Source organism: Epinephelus moara, chromosome 10 (genome assembly GCF_006386435.1).
Source record: "Epinephelus moara isolate mb chromosome 10, YSFRI_EMoa_1.0, whole genome shotgun sequence".
Lineage (NCBI taxonomy): Eukaryota > Metazoa > Chordata > Actinopteri > Perciformes > Serranidae > Epinephelus > Epinephelus moara.
Genome location: NC_065515.1, coordinates 24,578,170 through 24,596,920, shown reverse-complemented (window position 1 = coordinate 24,596,920; position 18,751 = coordinate 24,578,170). Strand labels below are relative to the sequence as shown.

Below are 18,751 nucleotides of genomic sequence, written 5' to 3'. Positions count from 1 at the left end.
AATGCTGTAGTCTTGCTTGCTTTGATCTTTTTTTTTGGCATTAACGTTGCCCTACATGCACACAGAAAAAAACTGTTGAGACCAAAGTACAACAACGCAAAGTTCACCTCTTAGTTTCTATAGTTCTGCTGGACTGTTTTTCGTACTTGGTAGTTAATTGCATTCACCTGGTGTCCCAGGTGTATATCAGACCCTGATTAAAAGGTAAGAATGAAAACCAGCCGGCCTCTGGTCCTGCGAAACAACTGATGTGAAACTGTGGTTTCTGCCAGCGCACATCAGTGCACACTCAAAAACGCAACACTCACATTTGCACACAAGCATTCACATACATACCGTGAGCAATCTACACAATCACATGCCTACACACTTACTCTTATCTCTGAGCTCATGCCTGCTGGGCAGCATGTCTGCGTAATGTATACCAGCAACACACACACACCACGTCATCAACACATGCGCTCATATATGTGCTCCTTAAAGACACATAAACAAGGAAATGCATGTAAGCGTTTATATTTTGTAATGAAAGGAGACCTGTGGATATTTTCTACTTGCTCACATGTAAACTCAATGCGCCTCCGTCTAAACTGCAACTTTAACTGAAGGGTGGAGGAGAGGAAATGAACCGACAGAGCAAGAATGAGATGAGAGAGATAAAGACCGCCATGAGACAGAGCTCCGTTAGGATACCAAGGCTTCTTCCATCACGTGTACAATGTGTGTGTGTGTCTTTCCTCACTATTGGCCAGCTGCTTACTATACTCCTCTCATCCCAGCAGGGAGAAATGGTAAAGACCGCAGCTGACGGGAACAAAAACAAACAATGGGGGCAATTTCCACTAAACTTTGTCCGCCCCACTCAGCTCACCTCCCTTCCTCTCTGCATTTCTTTGTGCCTTTGTACTCCTGCTCCACTTTCTCTCTTTCCCTCTCTGCACCCATCTGTTTTTCCCTCACCTCACCCACTTTCTCTCTGCCCACCATGAGAGCTTTGCAGACTGCAGCGGCAAGCTCACACAGTCTAAATATTTAAACGTGGGGAATCACTTTAAAGCTTCTAACACTGAACCACTAAGCCCAGCCCTCCAGCCTTTCTGACATGGACCAGTGTCAGGCCCACCGCACGCAGCAGTCGGCCTCTGGATCCGATCCCCCCCCAACTCTCTTGATCTTCGTATTTGACCAGAACGTTAACTATAACTTGGACGTGAACGGCCCCGTCAACAGCTGTCACCTCAGTATGGTGCAAGGAGACAGACAGACGTCGTGCCGCATGCATAGGAAGTGAAGTCATTATGGAGATGAGGAATGAGTGAGATGTGCGAGGGTGAGGTGGGGGACAGGACTCCAGCATTATTCCCCTACGACCAACCCAGAACTGAGCTGAGAGGTGGAATTTACTGTCCTGCCTTGTTAGATTTACACATTAAGTGAAAGCGGTGCTCCATTTTCAAGGCAACGGTTCAAGTATTTCTGAAGTGCCGTGGGTAGTTGTTTCTCTGGCTCAGCTCTGTTAATCCAAAAGCCGCTGTGTGATTTATAGAGGGATCCCAGTATTGTAAAACTGGAAATGGAAATGCACAGCAAGGCGCGGGGATGCTGGGCCTATTAAAATCTTTGTGGCATTACTCATATGTTGTTCTACTGAAGCGTGGTGGTGCTACGCAGCATAAGACAAAGACTTAGACCAAACATAGGTACACAAATAGACATGTGCATCTGCTGCTACAAGCAGACAACAACACTGGTTTGCCAATTTAACGGGTGAGAAAAGAAAAGAAAAAGCTCAGTAACTTAACTGAATCATTACAAAGTAGATGCTTCCATACAAGGCATGAGGAGTCACTCAACTATTTGATGACCACCAGATCTTAACCTGAGTATTCTCTGTAAACAGATCATAAGCGTGCAGACTCTGACGGGACAAGATTCTGGTTTCCGTTAGTAGTCAGAGTTATATTGACCAATTGGGCAGGCTCTGGATACATGCAGGCAAACAGTCCCTTCAAAGAGCAAAACAGGTGGAATGCATTGGCTGAAATGCAATCTCACAGCCCATCGGCTATCGTCTGACAACAATTAAGCTTTTAATTAGCTTTCTTTCCCCTAATTCATCTGCATTCATTTGCAGATATCTGTTTATTGAGATTAGCCGAAATGTTGTCTGGACTGCCTGTCTCCAGCTGATGATGAAACTGTAAACAATGACGAGCAGACTGAAGAGGAGGTCTTGAACAGATATTTGCTGGCTACACCAGAACCCCAAAGGATTAAATGATAAGATAACGCGGCATGGAGTGTTGAAAGGGATCTTGGGTTCTTATAGACCTACTTATAGTACATGATTTATGAAAGCTGCAAGGTCAATATGTTCATTCATAAGATGAGCATTCTTCTTAATAAGTGGAATATAATGTGACAGATGGCACAAATGTCACTATCACTTACTGTCAGTTATCTATTTCAGATCGATGTAGTAAATGTAAAATACTCTTGACGATGGTCCAGAAGGACCAAAATGTTAGTGTAACTGTAAATTGTGATGCTGAGCAAGCAGTGCGCGGAATCAGATATATTGGCCACTGCCCCAAGAGGCCATATCGTCATCACGATAGCCGATGCGTTCAGAGACTGCAACCCAACTTTCCCTTCACTGAGCCCCATCCCACTTTGTTAAAGATGCTACACCTGCCAAGCTTTTTGTTCTCTGATGGCACATGTGCAGTTTCCAATGACAACAGTTGCAAATTTAACGCTCGCAGAAAACTTTAAAACAATAGGACTTCAATTTTAGAAGTACACAAGAACAGGCTTCTTATTTCCATTTTGTTGTTCCATTTCAGATTTTGTTGGCTGAAATCACAGCTGTTAAATAGAAAATGTTAAAGTTTGGCTGGAGCTTAAACCTTAAAACTAAACCAATTCAAGGGAAGGACATAGCCATTACTGTTACTGTAAATTCTAACATAGGAGCATTTTGACTCCCAAAGGATATTTCTTTAGCATAACCTTTACCTCCACAAAACAATGCAGTTAGTTTCAGACATGCCCATTTATTTTGTGAATACTATTGTTGGTACTAAGCTAGTTAGATGGACATGCTAACAATTGCAGCTTACAGTAGACCAGGTTAACACTCACGGTGTGTTACAGTGCCCAAACTATCATACTATATTGTATGCCAGAAAAATATTTAGTATGTCCTTATACATAGTATGTCAAATGCCCTATGTCAAAAATACCAGGATGCATACAGTTGCATTTTGCAGTATGCAAGGCAGCATGCTTGTCTTGTTATTCTGACCCATAATCATCCGGGCAGTGCAAGATACATCAGATACAACTGAACTGTAGATGGATGACAGTTCAGTGACAGCTGATGGAGCTGCAGTGACTTATCTGTCAATCAATCACCAACAATCTACAATGTTTGTGGGTATATCTTAAAGTCAAAACTACATACATTGCAAAGTAACAACAGCAGAGTTCTCTGGTTGATCTCAGTCTCTGGTGAGCATGGCAAATGGCGTCTTGTTTTATCTCCAAGGTAACGTTAAGTGATAAAGTTAAGACCTGCTTCATTCCAAATAACATACTTTTTGTTTGAATTCAAATTTCACACTACAAACTGTGAAAGATTTATGAGCAAGCAGGTCAACATCCAAGGTGCAATGTTATAACAAAGAAGTATAACCCAGTTGTAAGCATAGTGCATGCCAAAGTACGTACATTGTAAGGCTGAAGACATGCTGAAAGTATAAAAGAAAAAGTATGCAATTTGACAGGCAGCTAATGTTTTTAGTTTTAAAAATAACACCACCCTCCAAACACTGAGAGTATCATACTGTTTCAGCATGTGGAGGATGCAGGCTGGCTAAAGTGAGATATAGTGCTAAGGTATTATTAGACAGTCTCCGTTTGGGGGCAGGATTTCGCAAACAGGTCAATTAAATGACCAAGGGAGATCATACACTGACGTGGTAGGCAGTGTTCTCCACCACCACTAAATGAGGGAGTATTTTAGGAAAGAATTGCGTTGGTCACCCCACTTGATTTTAGAGACCTGGAGCAAAAAAGAGCTGAAGCTGCTCTGGTGGCTGATGGTGGTCCAACACCTTACATGTTAGTTTTTCCTCTAATTTGTCACCCATTTGACACCTACACACACAGAAACACATGGAGATGAGAGGAATTTTCCCCATCACCTCAGCGTGCACACACTCACACTGGAACGCATTTCCAAACAAATCTAAAGAAGAACACACCCCTGTCAACTATAAAGTCAATTTTATTTTTCCTCTCGGTTCTCTCTTCACTGTATTCTCTCTCCCTCTCTCTTTTTCCATCATCTTCTCATCTCTCTTTCATCTGTTGTTCAAATGGCTGCAGGGCACCAGCCTGTGTTTGTTTGGACCTTAAATGTAGCAACAGCACCCAGCATGCATTCTGGCTGGGTGGAGGATGTACGTCAGTGCAATCCTCACCCTCCGATCACGCTTTCCATCTTTCTTCCTCCTTCACCTCTGTTCGCTCCCTCGAGCCATTCTCCATATCTGGCTATTATGTCTGCATCCTATTCACACAATCCACCGCGAAAATGCCCGCTTCTATTCTCCCCCCTCGTGTTTTCTCTCTTAGTTTTCTTACGGTTTGTGCTCTGATTGCAATTTTCATATGAGGTGGTCTGCTTGCAAGCCATGTGGGATGTTTTTAAACCACAAGCGCGCATCAGTTGATCCATTGTTTACACAGTGTAATTGCAAACACATTTGTTTGCGCAAAAATGAAAAATAACATTATTCTCTTCCTGTGAGTTTTCTCTTTTTTTTTGGACCGATCTCAAGTGCTTACTGGCTCTCTGTTTCCATTCTTACCCTGCTGTACTACCAGCTTGTCTTTGCACTTTAGAAGTTGTCCAGAGGGACGTAGAAAGGAAAGGATGAGTAGACATAAACAGAGGCATGGTAATGGAGAGTGGAAGAAGAGGCTAGAGATAGAAGGAGTGCAGGCCCACGCTGGGTGTGAGTAAAGAGGTGCTGACATGGCTGGAGTCGAACCCAGTTGGCAACCAGCGAGAGACAGGCTGCAACACCTCCTTTTGCAACAAACACTACTGCCATCATACACAACCTTGCATGGACAGAGACGAGAGGGAAAAACTGAGACAGAAAGACAAACAGAGGATGGAAGACAGAGCCGTGGTGACAACCAGACGAGCACAGACGCTCTAAAAAGACATGATTAAGTCTGGAAAGCCAGACAGATAAAGAGATAGGCCTGAGACAAGAGGTGGCTACAGTAAACACAGACAGACAAGGGGAGAAGTAGAGTACATTAAGTCGCTACTGTAAGTGGAAATCAGGATGGAAAGGTTATTAAACAGAGGAGTAGCTGGGTCATTAACTCTGCTCTCAGGAGCCACAGGAGGGGAAACACCCTGTAAGGTAATGTACACACTGCAAAAAGTCACGGTTGCTCCTCAATCTTTTTTTTTTTCAGCAAAGAAAATATTTAAAGCATATCTGCTTTATTAGAGCGATGACAGCAAAGCAGCAAGAAAGACCGGAGGGCTGGGTGATATGTGAAAGTGGTTGTAAGTGGTTCGAAGCCACATTACCACAAGTTATGTTGCTTCAGTCTTAAACTCAACCACAGATCACTCGGCAGAATAAACACAGTGATGAACATGATGATGATACTGACGCTTGGTCCCAATTCCATACTAATATAAGTACGTTTTGAACATAGCTCACAATGTAAATAATACTAAAGCATACTCAAGGGAGTCAGTGCTTAAAGGAACACTTCACCCCTAAATGAAAAATACATATTTTCCTCTTACCTGTTGTGCTATTTATTAACCTAGATTGTTGAGTGTTGGAAATACCGGCCGTAGAGATGTCTGCCTTCTCTCAAATATAATGGAACTAGACCGCACTTAACTTGAGGTGCGCAAAGCACCAAAAATTACATTGGAAAAACTCATCAGCAATGTCTCTTTCCAGGAATCATGACCCCATTACTGAAAATTATCCACAGACCTTGTTGTTCACAGTTTAATGTAGGAACTACTTTCTTTCTACCAAACTACACCCGCCAACCGTATCACCACACAGACGCAAGCATGCATCTACTCAGGGCTGGTGTTAACCCCAGCCGAGCTGTAACATTAGCTAGGTGAGCTAGCAGTTGATGCACACTTCCTTCTACATGGGGATACAGTTGACGGGCGTAGTTCAGTAGAAAGAAAATAGTTCCTACATTTAAAACATGCTCACAACAAGATCTGCGGATTATCTTGAGAAAGAAAGTCACGGTTTCTGGAAAGAGACATTGCTGTTGAGCTTTTGAAATGTATGTTTTTGGGCCTTAAGTACCACAAGCTGAGTGGCATCTATATTTGACAGAAGGCAGCCGATATCTTCCAGACTGATAAATGAGCCTGGTCTCACTCCAAAGTCGTTAAAATCCAGCGCTTGGGCAGTGACTTGCGGCATCAGAAACCAACGAAAAAAGGAGTCCTTTAACTCAGCATGATACATGGCCAGTTGCCGTTATAGTTTAATGGTGCCCGGCGGCGTCAGGGGGGAATGCAGCAGGACAAGGACGAAAGTTAAGGTGGCGAAAGTCCATCTGGGGCAGGTGGGAGGGGCGGTGGATGGGTCCAACAAACACTGACGTGGAAAATCCATGACTAAACGTCAATTTGTGACGAGGTCAGAGTGAGAATATGTTGGATAAAAACCACCACAGGTAAAAGGAAAAATATCCATTTTTTATTTTGGGGTGTCCTGTCCCTTTAAAATCACTTGAATTTTGAGTGCCCTGTTGATTTATTGTCCCTCTAAACCATTGTCAGACAAAGCATCCTGAGTCCAGTGTGCTGTTAGGTTCAGACAACAAATTCTCTTTGATTAAGGTTAGGGAAAGATTGTGGTTCTGATTTAACATAAGTGAGTAAGTAAACACATCCCGCCTCGTGCTTTAAGTGACTTTTTACTTTTTCAGTATTTAATCAAGACTGCGATCTTCCCCTAACCTTATCCAGGGGCTCTGAGTGAGTGCCTGAACATAACCATAAAAACATTAATCATGGAAATAGAGGAACCGCTCACAGCTGCAAAATATCAAAACAATGTGCTAATGGTGATGCAGCCCAAGGAAAAAATATATATCTTTGGAATAACATTTTGCCCTCTTGTTGTAAAGTTTAATTGGCAGAGGCCTTCCAAAATCATGTGGTCAGTGTGCTATTAAAGTTAGTTAGTAGAAAAGAGAAAAAGTACAGTACAAAGCACATAGTGAATATAATTAGTAGTATGGCATTTAGACACTGCATATGTTTCTGCATTGTATTTTCCTTTGTTCATAATAACTTCCATTGTTCTTCTAATTGTTTTAGATGAACTAGCGTAGATTTTGGAAGGGACACAGGGGACATGTCCCTCTCAATATTTAGAACATGTGCAATTGTCTCCACTGATAAAAAACATAAGAGGACTTTATTTTGATGTACTGCTAGAATGCAACTCATAGACGTAGGCCTACAGTGGTAATGCCTGGTAAAGTGGGTGGTAGCATTATGCAACCTCAAAAACAATGGCTGCATCTGCCATCAAAAGGGAAGAGAAGGAAGCAACTATACACAATTGAAGCAGGAAGTGCCATGACATTTCCACCATGACTTGATGCAGAAAACTGGTGCATAAAAATTCACCAGAATGCAGGACATTAAGTGTTTGACACCCAAAATCTTGTTTTGTTTCAAATACATGGGCCAAACATGGTCGTCAAAGAGGCCAGAGGGGTACGGGATGGAACTAAAGTAACGTTGGTTGGTTGAGCACGTCGAACAAAGGCCCGTAGGTGTAAAGCCCTCTACAATAAGGGTGTGAGTCTCTTCCTCCTTATGGTCAGACTTTGGGACGATCTCAGTATCCAGGGTGTTACTGACACCGTAAGACTTCTCAAACTTCACCGGGTTGTCCAACCATGCACAGACCGTACTCATTATGGCGTCCATGTGCAGAGCAGTGATGACATAGTGCTGCTTAAAGCCATCTTCAGCAACTTCAATCTGATCTTGGGGCTTGAAGAGGTCATCCTGATGTACCACACAACAGTTCGGCAGGTTCTTGATCAGTCGGTTGGTGAGGGTGGTTTTCCCTCCCGATGCCGATCATGTACTTCGTGATTTCGGATGGTCAAAGCTCGTGGAAAAAAAGTTGCTGAGAAGTCATAACGTCAATCAACCAGGGAGGATTAATATGTGCCCCCCCTAAAAGATGAAACAAATCCTACATCCCTGGTTTTGGCGTTTTCGTTCAGTTTAGGCACATGACTTCCTGTCCGTAAGAGGATTTGAAATGCTACTCAGACACCAGAAGATATCACAGCTTTCCACACACCTTTAGTTGTATACAAAATGTCATGGAATACTACTATAAGTAACTTGTAAGTGTTTCCTACACATCAGCGGCATGTTTTGCAGCGTACTACCAGTGCAGTAAGCCTACGAGCTCAACGTGCAGTAGGGGAGCGATTAGTAGTCATCTGACCTCTCATTACGTCTTGGCTAATGGAGCTGTTTGTTGGGTCTGCTCCCTGCTTCAGAAGCACCACACTGTTTACTGTCTGGATACTCCAAAAACAAACACACTAGCCCAGCCTCTCCCACACACACACACACACACACACACACANCAATCATCTGTATGGAAAGAGCTATTATCTCTGTACCCAATCACTCACCCACACACAGGGATGAACCACAAAAACACACGGAGACAAACAATACACATGCCACTGTTGTCAGATGAAAAGCTTGTGAATAAACCTCTTCCAAGAGTCCAAATTTTGAGGAAGAAAGATAAACATTTTTGTTTTTGTTTGACAAATTGTGCCCACTCATGGGGAACTGTGCAATCCCTCAATTTAAGTTCAAACATCAAGTTACCAACATTTGAGAAGTGGTGGTTTTCACAATGAGAATGACAGTTTGCTTGTGTGTGTGTGAGGAGGCAAGTGAGCGTAAGTGCATGTCCGCAGCCTTTGTAGTTTATGTGTGTCTTTTTTTAGCCCTGCGTTGCAGACAAAAGTGTTTGCATTGCTGGCCTGCTTGTTTGTGGATTCAGTAGGTTGTTTAAGAAGTGGGTGCGTGTTTACAGAATCCCGAAAACAACAAACTGAAGGGGATACTCAGCAAATTGAATGCTTTAAGGATGTCAGATTTACAGCAGGTGTGTCTTAGAAATGAAAAACATGTGGTTGTCTGCCGGCTGTGAAAACTACAATTTAAATCACACAAACAAACAAACACACACACACAAACTGCTCGGTCTGTGTGTGTTATGCATGACAGCAGAGCGGAGGAAATCAAGTCAGCACATCAAACAGGCAGCTTGACCTCACACCCAGCTGAACACACAGGAGGTGTTCTTCTCTGCCCCCAGCCTGCAGAAATTAATGAAATAGCTGCTTGACACAGATATGAGGGTGGTTGAATCTGTCAGCATGCGGTCACTGAATGAGCTGACTTTGGCCCCGGAGTCTTGTTAGGGAGAAAGGGATGAAAGAAAAGAGAGAAGAATGTGCGAGAGGAGAGAAGAGTTATTATTGGTAGTAATTAAGTAGGTATTTGTGTAGTGGGACTTTTTTGAGTGTACAGATTTTAACAGCCATTTTCTCATATATCATTATGTTTTAATACTGCATTATACAGACTAATCTTCTATTTACTGTAGTCTGCATTGCACCTTGAATTTTATTTTTATTTAATGCGTCCACTTGTTATGTGTAGGACCACAGATGGAAATTAGCATTTCGCTAAATCTGGTGCAACCATGATTTAATTTCTTGTAAATGATTAATGTCATTGCACACTGTCCTCTTATAAATCAACTGAACTAAACTAAGTCCATCTTTAATACAGTCTCTGATGGGCACTTTATACAAAATACAACTGAGGCTGATGAGGATGTCATTAGTTTTGCAGGTACTGGACAAATTGAAATTTTGGCCCGATGGTAGCGCTAGAGAAAATGTTAAGGGATCACCAAAGTTATTATAATTCATCCTCAGGGGGACATGAAAGTGTGTACCATATTTCAAGGCAATCCATGACTTTATTTTGTAGTTATTGTTTCTATTAAGAGATTTAATTTGAACTCTGTTTTCTGTTGCATTGACAGAATCACTTGTAGCTGTCACTGCCTTATGTTTCAGTTTAAGTTCCCTAACCCTGGAAAATTATTTAAGAAAACAGGCATGAGAAATACATCCACACTTCTGCACTTGTGAGGACATTAAGTCTGCTTAAGTATAGAAAAACAGGAACACACACACACACACACACACACACACAAATACGTACACCCACCTCCACTCAGACAAAAACCTCACACTCTCCCCTCTGTGTAATCCCATCTGATCTCGCCGACACTCTGTTGTTAGAAGCCTCCTCTCACTCCGCAGCCTATCCCAGCGCTGCCTTTGAACTCGGCTGCCAAGAAAGTGTAAGACCGCGTGCCTCTTTCTTTGACTCTCAGGAATGATCAGGAACATTATAATGATAAAATTGGCAGGGGGGTGAGGAGCTGAGTGGGAGCAGAAGGCCCCTGACACAAAAAAAAAAAAAAAAAAAAAAAAAAGCCAGCGAGAGGCTTGAATATTGTCAACGTGTTGTTAATAAGCTGCAGGAGAGAGCTGAGGTGTGTGAGTGTGCGAATTCCTGAGCATGTGCAAATTTTTGCATGTGCACAAATATGAATTCTTTCTGTTAGGGTATGCGTGTGTATGTGTGTGTGTGTGTGTGTGTGTGTGTAGTGGGGGTGATGTCAAGCTACATTACAGCTTATTGCTGGGTTGAGTGACACGCAGGATTATCGGCTGATGGAAGAAATAAAAAAAGCTTTTATCAGCGTGGGGCTGGGGCCTGCATGTTTGATGTCAGTCTGAAGGAATCATATACAAGGTGAAGGAAAGAGGGGTGGAGAGGGGGCTGGAGGTTGAGTGTCGACATAATTACAGAGCAACAATTTGAATAGTCCTTGTTATCTCACAGATTCTCCACAATTCTGTTTCTCACTTCTATTTACAGCAGGACTGCACCTGCCGCTACATAAAAGTATCCCTGGACCTATGATGGAAAAATATTGTCTTTGGTTGGGGCAGTCGACTAAATATTGGGTGTATCTGGTGTTGATCCTGTTTAAAGATACACTTGAGTGTCTGTTATTTGCATCAAAACATTTTTCCAGGTCATATTTAGTCAAACAGACAAAATGCATGCTAACCAAAAACTGGCTTTAAAGGGACCGTTCACCCCCAAATCAAAAATGCATTTTTTTTTCCTGTTACTCATAGTGCTGTTTATCACTCTAGATTGTTTTGGTGTGAGTCGCAGAGTGTTGGAGATATCAGCCATAGAGATGTCTGCCTTCTCTCCAATATAATGGAACCAGATGGTACTCGGTTTGTGGTGCTAAAAGCGTCAAAAAAATACATTTGAAAACTCAACAGCAATGTCTCTTTGCAGAAATCGTGACCAAGATACTCAAGATCATCCACACACCTTGTTGTGAGCAGTTTCATGTAGGAACTATTCTCTTTCTACTGAACTACACCCACCGACCTTATCACTGCACAGACTCACGTTGCACCACTGAGCTAGCTAACATTACAGCTCAGCCGAGGAGGACGCCATTAATGATTACATCACACACGGTCACGAGCATAAGCCTCTCGTCCATGAGTAGATGCACACTTCCTTCTGCGAAGTGATACATTTAGCAGGTGTAGTTCAGTAGAAAGAAAATAGTTTTCCTACATGAAACTGCTCACAACAAGGTCTGTGGATTATCTTCAGTATCTGAGTCATGATTTCTGGGAAGAGAGACTGCTGTTGATTTTTTCAAATGTATTTTGAAATGCACCACAAGCCGAGTTCTATCTGGTTCCATTATATTTGCAAGAAGTCAGACATCTCTACGGCCGATATCTCTGTTCCTTTAAGTTGCTGTTGTTAGCATCAGAATGTTTTCCAGGTTATGTTTAGTCATACAGACAAAATGCACGCTCTGCAAAAAAATTAAAAAAGGCTTTAACTCTGTCTCGTTTCTCTTAGATCTGTTCTGACTTTTGGCCTTTTGTCTACTCTTAGGTCACTTCCTGGGGAACCACAGCGTGCTGGACATCCTGAGGCAGGAGGGCTACGAGATCGTCCACGTGCCACCTGATCACCAAGAGCCAGTCACAGAGTGAGTAAGCAGAGCAGAGTGTAAGAGATGACGGAGCATGTCATTTGATTAAAGTACCGTGGTTACAAAGAAACAAACAAAAAATCTGTTGTGGAAAAACAGAAAAGCGCAGATGATTGCTTGGGTTACTAATTATATATATCTGATGAGAAAATTACAGAGATTGTTTGACATCACCAAACTGACAAGGTTGATAATACAGTAGAACGGATGTATTATTTTTGTTTTGCGCAGTAATCATTCACAGGTTACAGTTGAGATCCTGACAAGATGATGAATGGAAAAAGACAAAGAGTTTGTGCTAGCATCACACTAATAATGTTATGGTAATATGGACTGTGAAACAGAGCATTTGTGCTCTCTTAGTATTTGGCAGGCATGCAGATACATGTGGACATCCATCAACAGAGCCCATCAAAACGAGAAAGAAACTCAGCCAGTCCACATCCGTCTTAGTCTCTCTTGAGTCGAGCTATTTAACCTCGGTAGATTTATTGAAGTGCAACGCAGATATGGTCCAAATTGTGCTCTGTAACAAATAAAGCTAAGCTATGCAGGAATCCTTTGATACCTCATCAACTCCCTCACCTTCCTCCTCTGCTCCCTCCCTCCCCTGCCTGCCAAAGGCAAGCTGCCAGTGGTGGTTCTGCCTGTTCTCAGCAGCCACTGGTACCACTGGTAAACACACACACGTGTGCATGTGTATGCAGGGTGAGTGGAGGGATGCACAGTGCCAAGGAGCGGGGTTGTACACACACTTAAACTCACACAGAGGCTTGGCGTCCTGCAGCAGTTCTCCACAAAAACCTTCCACAAGCCCTCTTAATATCTCAGTGTGTGTGTGTTTGTATGCGTGTGTGTATGTGTGCCATTCCTTGGCACAGAAGAGCTCCCGTCTCACCTAGGGGGTTGATCCATGGGCCCATAAAAAAGTAACAAAAGCCACTTGAATCAGGGTTAAAATGGAAACAACAAGGGGCATCCCTTTAAAAACACTAAATGCATCCCCATCCATCCATCCATCCAGCCTTTTACAAACTTCTCCCTTGCACACTACAGCTGTAAACTCTCTATCTCCCTCCGCCCTGTTTGCAGAGTTGTGGGCTTTAGCCAGTGGTTCTGGTTTAAAAGCTGACAAGTGGACTGCCTTACTGTGGTCACAAAACACTTGCGTACGCTTGCACACACGACCACGCGACCACACACTTACACGTGTGCACAACCACTTTTAGCTCCCTGATACAAGGTGACATGACAGGCGAGGAAAAACACCACAGGATGGCTGAATGAGAGGTGTTTATGACAGCCTCAGACCTGGAGTGTTTCGGACCGACTGGCAAAAGGTCTCAAAGAGCGATTATATGACTGACAGACAGAGCAGACTGGAGGTGGGTTTGGCTCCACAGTAGCTTGACCGCAGGCCTGGAGCTATCATCACCCTGACTGAGGGGGGTTTTCATGTCTGTGGAAGTAGAAGTGCAGACCATCGGATTTATGATCACCGGAGGGACAAAATGAGTATGGTAATTATGAGTGAGCTGTGGAAATCATGACTATGATCCATCCTATGATCCATCATATCATGTTTAGCAATGTGAAATGGTAAAAAAGTTTAACATGAGCACAGAAAATTCTGAACTTTCTACTGTTTGTTTCCATGTAACTCCTTTCAAGGAGCAGTGTGTAGGATTGAGTGGCATCTAACGGTGAGGACTGCAGATTGCAGGCAGCTTAAACGTCTCCTATGTGCCAAGCATGAACTCCTGGTTAAGGATTCCTTCAGTGTTCAACGAAAACACTGATTGAAGCAGTTTAACTTTATAAATCAGTGTTTCTCCAATGCTATTCAGTTTGTTCAAGACAGTCTACTAGCCCAGCACCTTCTAATATGTGCTCACCTTTTTTCTCTGACAACTTCAGATCCAGACATTCAGGTTTTTAATGAGAGGAGAATTATCCACAGAGCTCTCTTTCTCTCCAACACAAACAGACCCAGTGATATAACACAGTAAAACCACTGAATAAAGCTGTTTCACGTTAAAATAAGTGTTTTCTCAATGATGCTTGTTGAGGAGAGGCTGCTAACTACTAATCGAAAACACGAATGGCCCTATCTAAAGCTAGTGTCTGGTTTGTCCGTTGTGGGCTACTGTAGCAACATGGCGACTCTTTGGATGAGGACCTGCTCCCTATGGAGATATAAATGGTTTATACTGAGGTAACGAAAACACAACAATTCATATTTTCAGGTGATTATACACTAAAGGAAGCATACTTATTATACACTGATCAGCCACAACATTAAAACCACTGACATGTAAAGTGAATAGCATTGATCATCTCATTACAACACAATGTTCTTCTAGGAAACCTTGGGTCCTGGCAATCATGTAGATGCCATGTGACATGCTCCACCCACCAGCAAAACAATGTGCCATGCCACACCACAGAAAGTGCTCAGGAATGGCCAGAGAAATGTGGCAAAGAGCCCCAAATCCCAATGTGATAGAGCATTCGTGGGACACCCTACAACCCACAGGACTCAAAGGATCTGCCAACAACACCTTGGTGCCAGACACCTCAGGACACCCCCAAGAGCCTGTGTCCATGCCTTGATAGGTAGGAGCCTAGTTCAATCCAAGGAGGCCCTATCGAGGATCAGGGTACTTCTGGGGTACAGGCATGTCCCACAAACACTTGGTCAGATTGGAATATGGGGAATTTCAAAGCCAGGTCTTGGCCTTTAGCTCTTTGTCATGTTTTTCGTGCCATTTCTGAGCAGTTTTTGCAATGTGGCACGACACATTGTCCTGAAAAGAGGGTCACTGCCATTGGAGAGTTTTTTGTTTGGGTGGGTGGAACGCTTTATGTGGCATCCACATAAATGCCAGGACCCAAGATTTCCCAGCAGAACACTGAACTGTAACAAGATGATCAATGTGATTCACTTCACCCTCCAATGGTTTTAATGTTTTGGCTGATTGGTGTATAATATTACATTTCTGCCAATATATCCCCCTAAATCCTACACACTGGACCTCTAAATGATGAATACATTTAGTTCTTTTCGATGTCCTACCTTCAAACGCAAAGTCACATGCGAGCCATACTGACAGGAAAAGAACAAGAAAGGAGAAAGTATGAGTAATGGGAGGAAGAAAGAGGAGCATGGCAAAAGTTTTTGAGGAGCGGCCGGCGATTCTGGGTGGTCTGCTTCGGGCAGATGTCAGTTTTGACGTTACAGTACGGCCACAAGAGTTACAACTTCCTCTAATGTTGCCTGCTGGGTATTTCTGCCACTCAGTGCGGCGTTTATGGGGCAAGGCATCCTATGTGGTAGTCATGTCTTTGATTCAAGTCAAGAGATGTAAGTGGGAAGTAAGAGACTGGTCCGAAACCACGAACAATAACATTTGAAAAGTGGAACAGTCTAATACGATCAGCTCAGAGACACAAAGGAAGCATGTTTTCCATCTATAAGTCAAAGGTTTCAGTGATGCTCAGGATTCATTTAGCCAAAAATAAAACCCAGAGTGGGCTGAGTGTAAACTGACTCTATATCCTCTCTATCTGTTTTTTTCTGCTCCAGGCATGATCCAGCTCAAAAGCCTGCAGCGCAGCCCAGCGAGGAGAGCACCGACACCACCACAGCATCTCCTGACAGCTGGTCGACCAGTCCTTCAGAGATGGAGCTGGGCGAACCGGAGAACATGCCCGGCCTCGGAGACGAGGAGCTGCCCCACATTCTGCTCCCCGACAGCCTGAGCCAGCTGGAGGAATTCGGACGACACAAGCGGCCTCGCAAAGCTCACCGCGGCCACGGGAGGCCCCGCCTCTTCAGTGACCTGTGGGTTCGCATTGGGGATAGGTGAGATACCAATTATAATCTGTTTACTATATTGATTTTTTTTATTTATTGTATTTTTTTATGTAACCAGGAGAGTCCCACTGAGTTTGGGAATATGTTTTTGAAGGGAGACCTGGCCAAGACAGGCAGCAGCATAAATAAAAACACACAGTTACAAGCAGAAAAAAAAGAGACTAAATAAAAAGGAAGTAAAGCAAAAGGAACACACAACTCAAACGAGAAGTTTAAAAGAGCATGTTTCGTAACCAGGTGAATCAAAAACTGACATCTTGAGCAGTCTACCTCCAGGCTTTTAAAGCATTTAACGAAATTAATGCCTTGGGTTTCAAGTCATTCTGCAACATATATCATGCCGAGGGTGCAGAATACATTAATGCCCTTTTTGCCAATTTCCGTATGGGCATTTGGAACAGATAACATAATGAGAAATTGAGAAAGCAAAGAGAATTGTCTAACTCTTTTATGCGTGATAAAGACACACAGGTAGTAGGGGTGGGGGAGAAAATCGATACAGCATAGTATCACAATATTTTATCGCCATACAGTGCTAAGTATTGTTTTTTTTTTTGTTTTTTTTTTAGTAGATGAATTATTAATATTACAAATACAAATTAAACTTTAGGTAGCCTAGAATAATATAACCAATTGCTTTTTCATTCACACAGACACAGACACATTTTGCTGCTGCGAGAAAAATGGCTGAAGTGAGATGAACAAAACGAAAACTTGATCTTATTAGATAAAACAGATGTTGACAAAGTTTTCCTTTGAGGACAATTTTACGGTTAAAAAAAGGTAATAAACCACAACATATTCTGATATATTTTATCGCAATAGTCGGCATATCAAAACATATTTAAAATCGTAATAATAATGTATCGTGATAATATTGTATCTTGGATCAAGGACGCATGTAAAGCTGTGTCAAGCATATTAAGACACTAAGCGGAGGTATGTATATATAACAGATCATTATAATCCAACACCCATAACAAGTCGCTTTTTTACATAGAAAGAAAACACCACTTATTTTCAGCTTTTCAAAAGATATTCAGCTTTATACAGTAACTTTAGATGTTAAGTTTTTTTGTAAGTAGCTGCTTAGGTGATATTCGTGTCAAGGAAGACTTGAATATAGATATATGATGAATAAAATTTAAAGTAAGATCTGTGTGTGTCAGGGGAAGTCGAAGACCACTATTGGTTAGGTTGCCTCAGAATGTATTAGATATGTTCAAGTATTTGAGTTAAACCCTGATTTCTTGTGTCCTCTTTACTCCAGCACGACTCCACCACCTAACGTGAGGATAATCAATGGCTATGTGACAGTGGAGCCTCCGCTGACCCACCAAGAGCAGCACCGACGGGTGGAGATCTACACCACAGAGAGACATCCCAGTCCAGCTTCCTCCCCTCCGCCCAACCCCAGCTCAGCCCAGCCGGCCTCAGTCCACAGCATTCTCACACTGTCCTGTATTTTAGCCTGGCTGTTATCACACATGCTGTTCACCTCGTGACCACAAGACAGCGTTATCTCACAGACAGACACTACTGCCTCCATACCAGAGCAGTGGAATGCACCTGATAAACAAGGAATGACCATCAGCACATGCAGGAAAGAGATGGAGGAACAACGGCTAACTCTGCTGTCAGCCTCCACCCACAGGGAGGGATCAGCTCCAGCCAGCTGACGTCTTTACAAACTTGTCTCAAAATGTGTGGAATAAGCTCTCGGCCACGACACAAGCAACGAACTGACTGTGGAGTCTTCAAACCTTGTGAAAGTATTATGGTAGAATAACAAACACATAGCACAATGAAGACCTGTAATTAAGAAGAGTTTGTGTGGTGGAACTTTCTACCTAATGAAAACTGTAATACTGTATAGAAAAATAAGACATTAATAATGAGAGTAGGACGTACTAATAGCAGTTATAACTCTGTGATAAATGAGTTGAATGCATACAGTCAAACAGAACTGTGTAGGAGGTGGAGCACTCAGTTGCCACTTTTTTTGTAAATTGTGCATTTTGTTCATAAAGAAATATTGTATATTTATTATTTCTGGAAGAAAAGAGTATATTTTCTTGCTTTTTGAAGATAAATGACAAAAATAAAATTTGAAAACTAATCAAGTGTGCAAAGATTTCTTTCTTTCTGGTGGAGAAAACATTTGGGACGTTCATGGCCAAATGTTGGAGGCAAAATAGAATCATCCACAGCTTCCTAGAGAGAGCCAGACACTATTTTAATAACAACAGTTTAAATAAATTTAGTGACGTGTGTGCATTACATGTTGGCAAATCATAAAGCTTATGATTCATGCTTTGTTTAACATGTTAATGCTTTTTTAGATTGTAAAAATTAAATAAATAAGGAACAAAAGTGAATGTACATTATGTTAGACTGTGAGTTAACAACTCTTGCATACAATAAATACACATAAATGACATACTGAAAACACAACTTGCGAGTTAACAGCATTTTAGTTGAACAGAGTATAGAAAGAGAAACGTACAACAGGTGATCGCCATCTGCCACCTGCTGGCTGAAAGTAAGAAAACACCGCTCGCCAATTTGAGCCTATACAACTATGAAGTGCTACAGTGGCATTAGATAAATA

General features: G+C 42.4%; 1 protein-coding gene across 1 annotated transcript in view; it reads left to right on the top strand.

The window, feature by feature from the left end:
* trabd2b (TraB domain containing 2B) overlaps positions 1 to 18,250 on the top strand; it is an 84,100-nt gene extending 65,850 nt beyond the window's left edge. The window contains exons 5-7 of the mRNA XM_050055216.1: positions 12,164 to 12,260; positions 15,850 to 16,128; positions 17,411 to 18,250. Of these exons, the coding sequence (XP_049911173.1) occupies positions 12,164 to 12,260; positions 15,850 to 16,128; positions 17,411 to 17,645 (611 nt within the window). The 3' untranslated portion in view covers positions 17,646 to 18,250. The remainder of the gene's footprint in view (positions 1 to 12,163; positions 12,261 to 15,849; positions 16,129 to 17,410) is intronic.
* Positions 18,251 to 18,751: the final 501 nt, after the last annotated feature.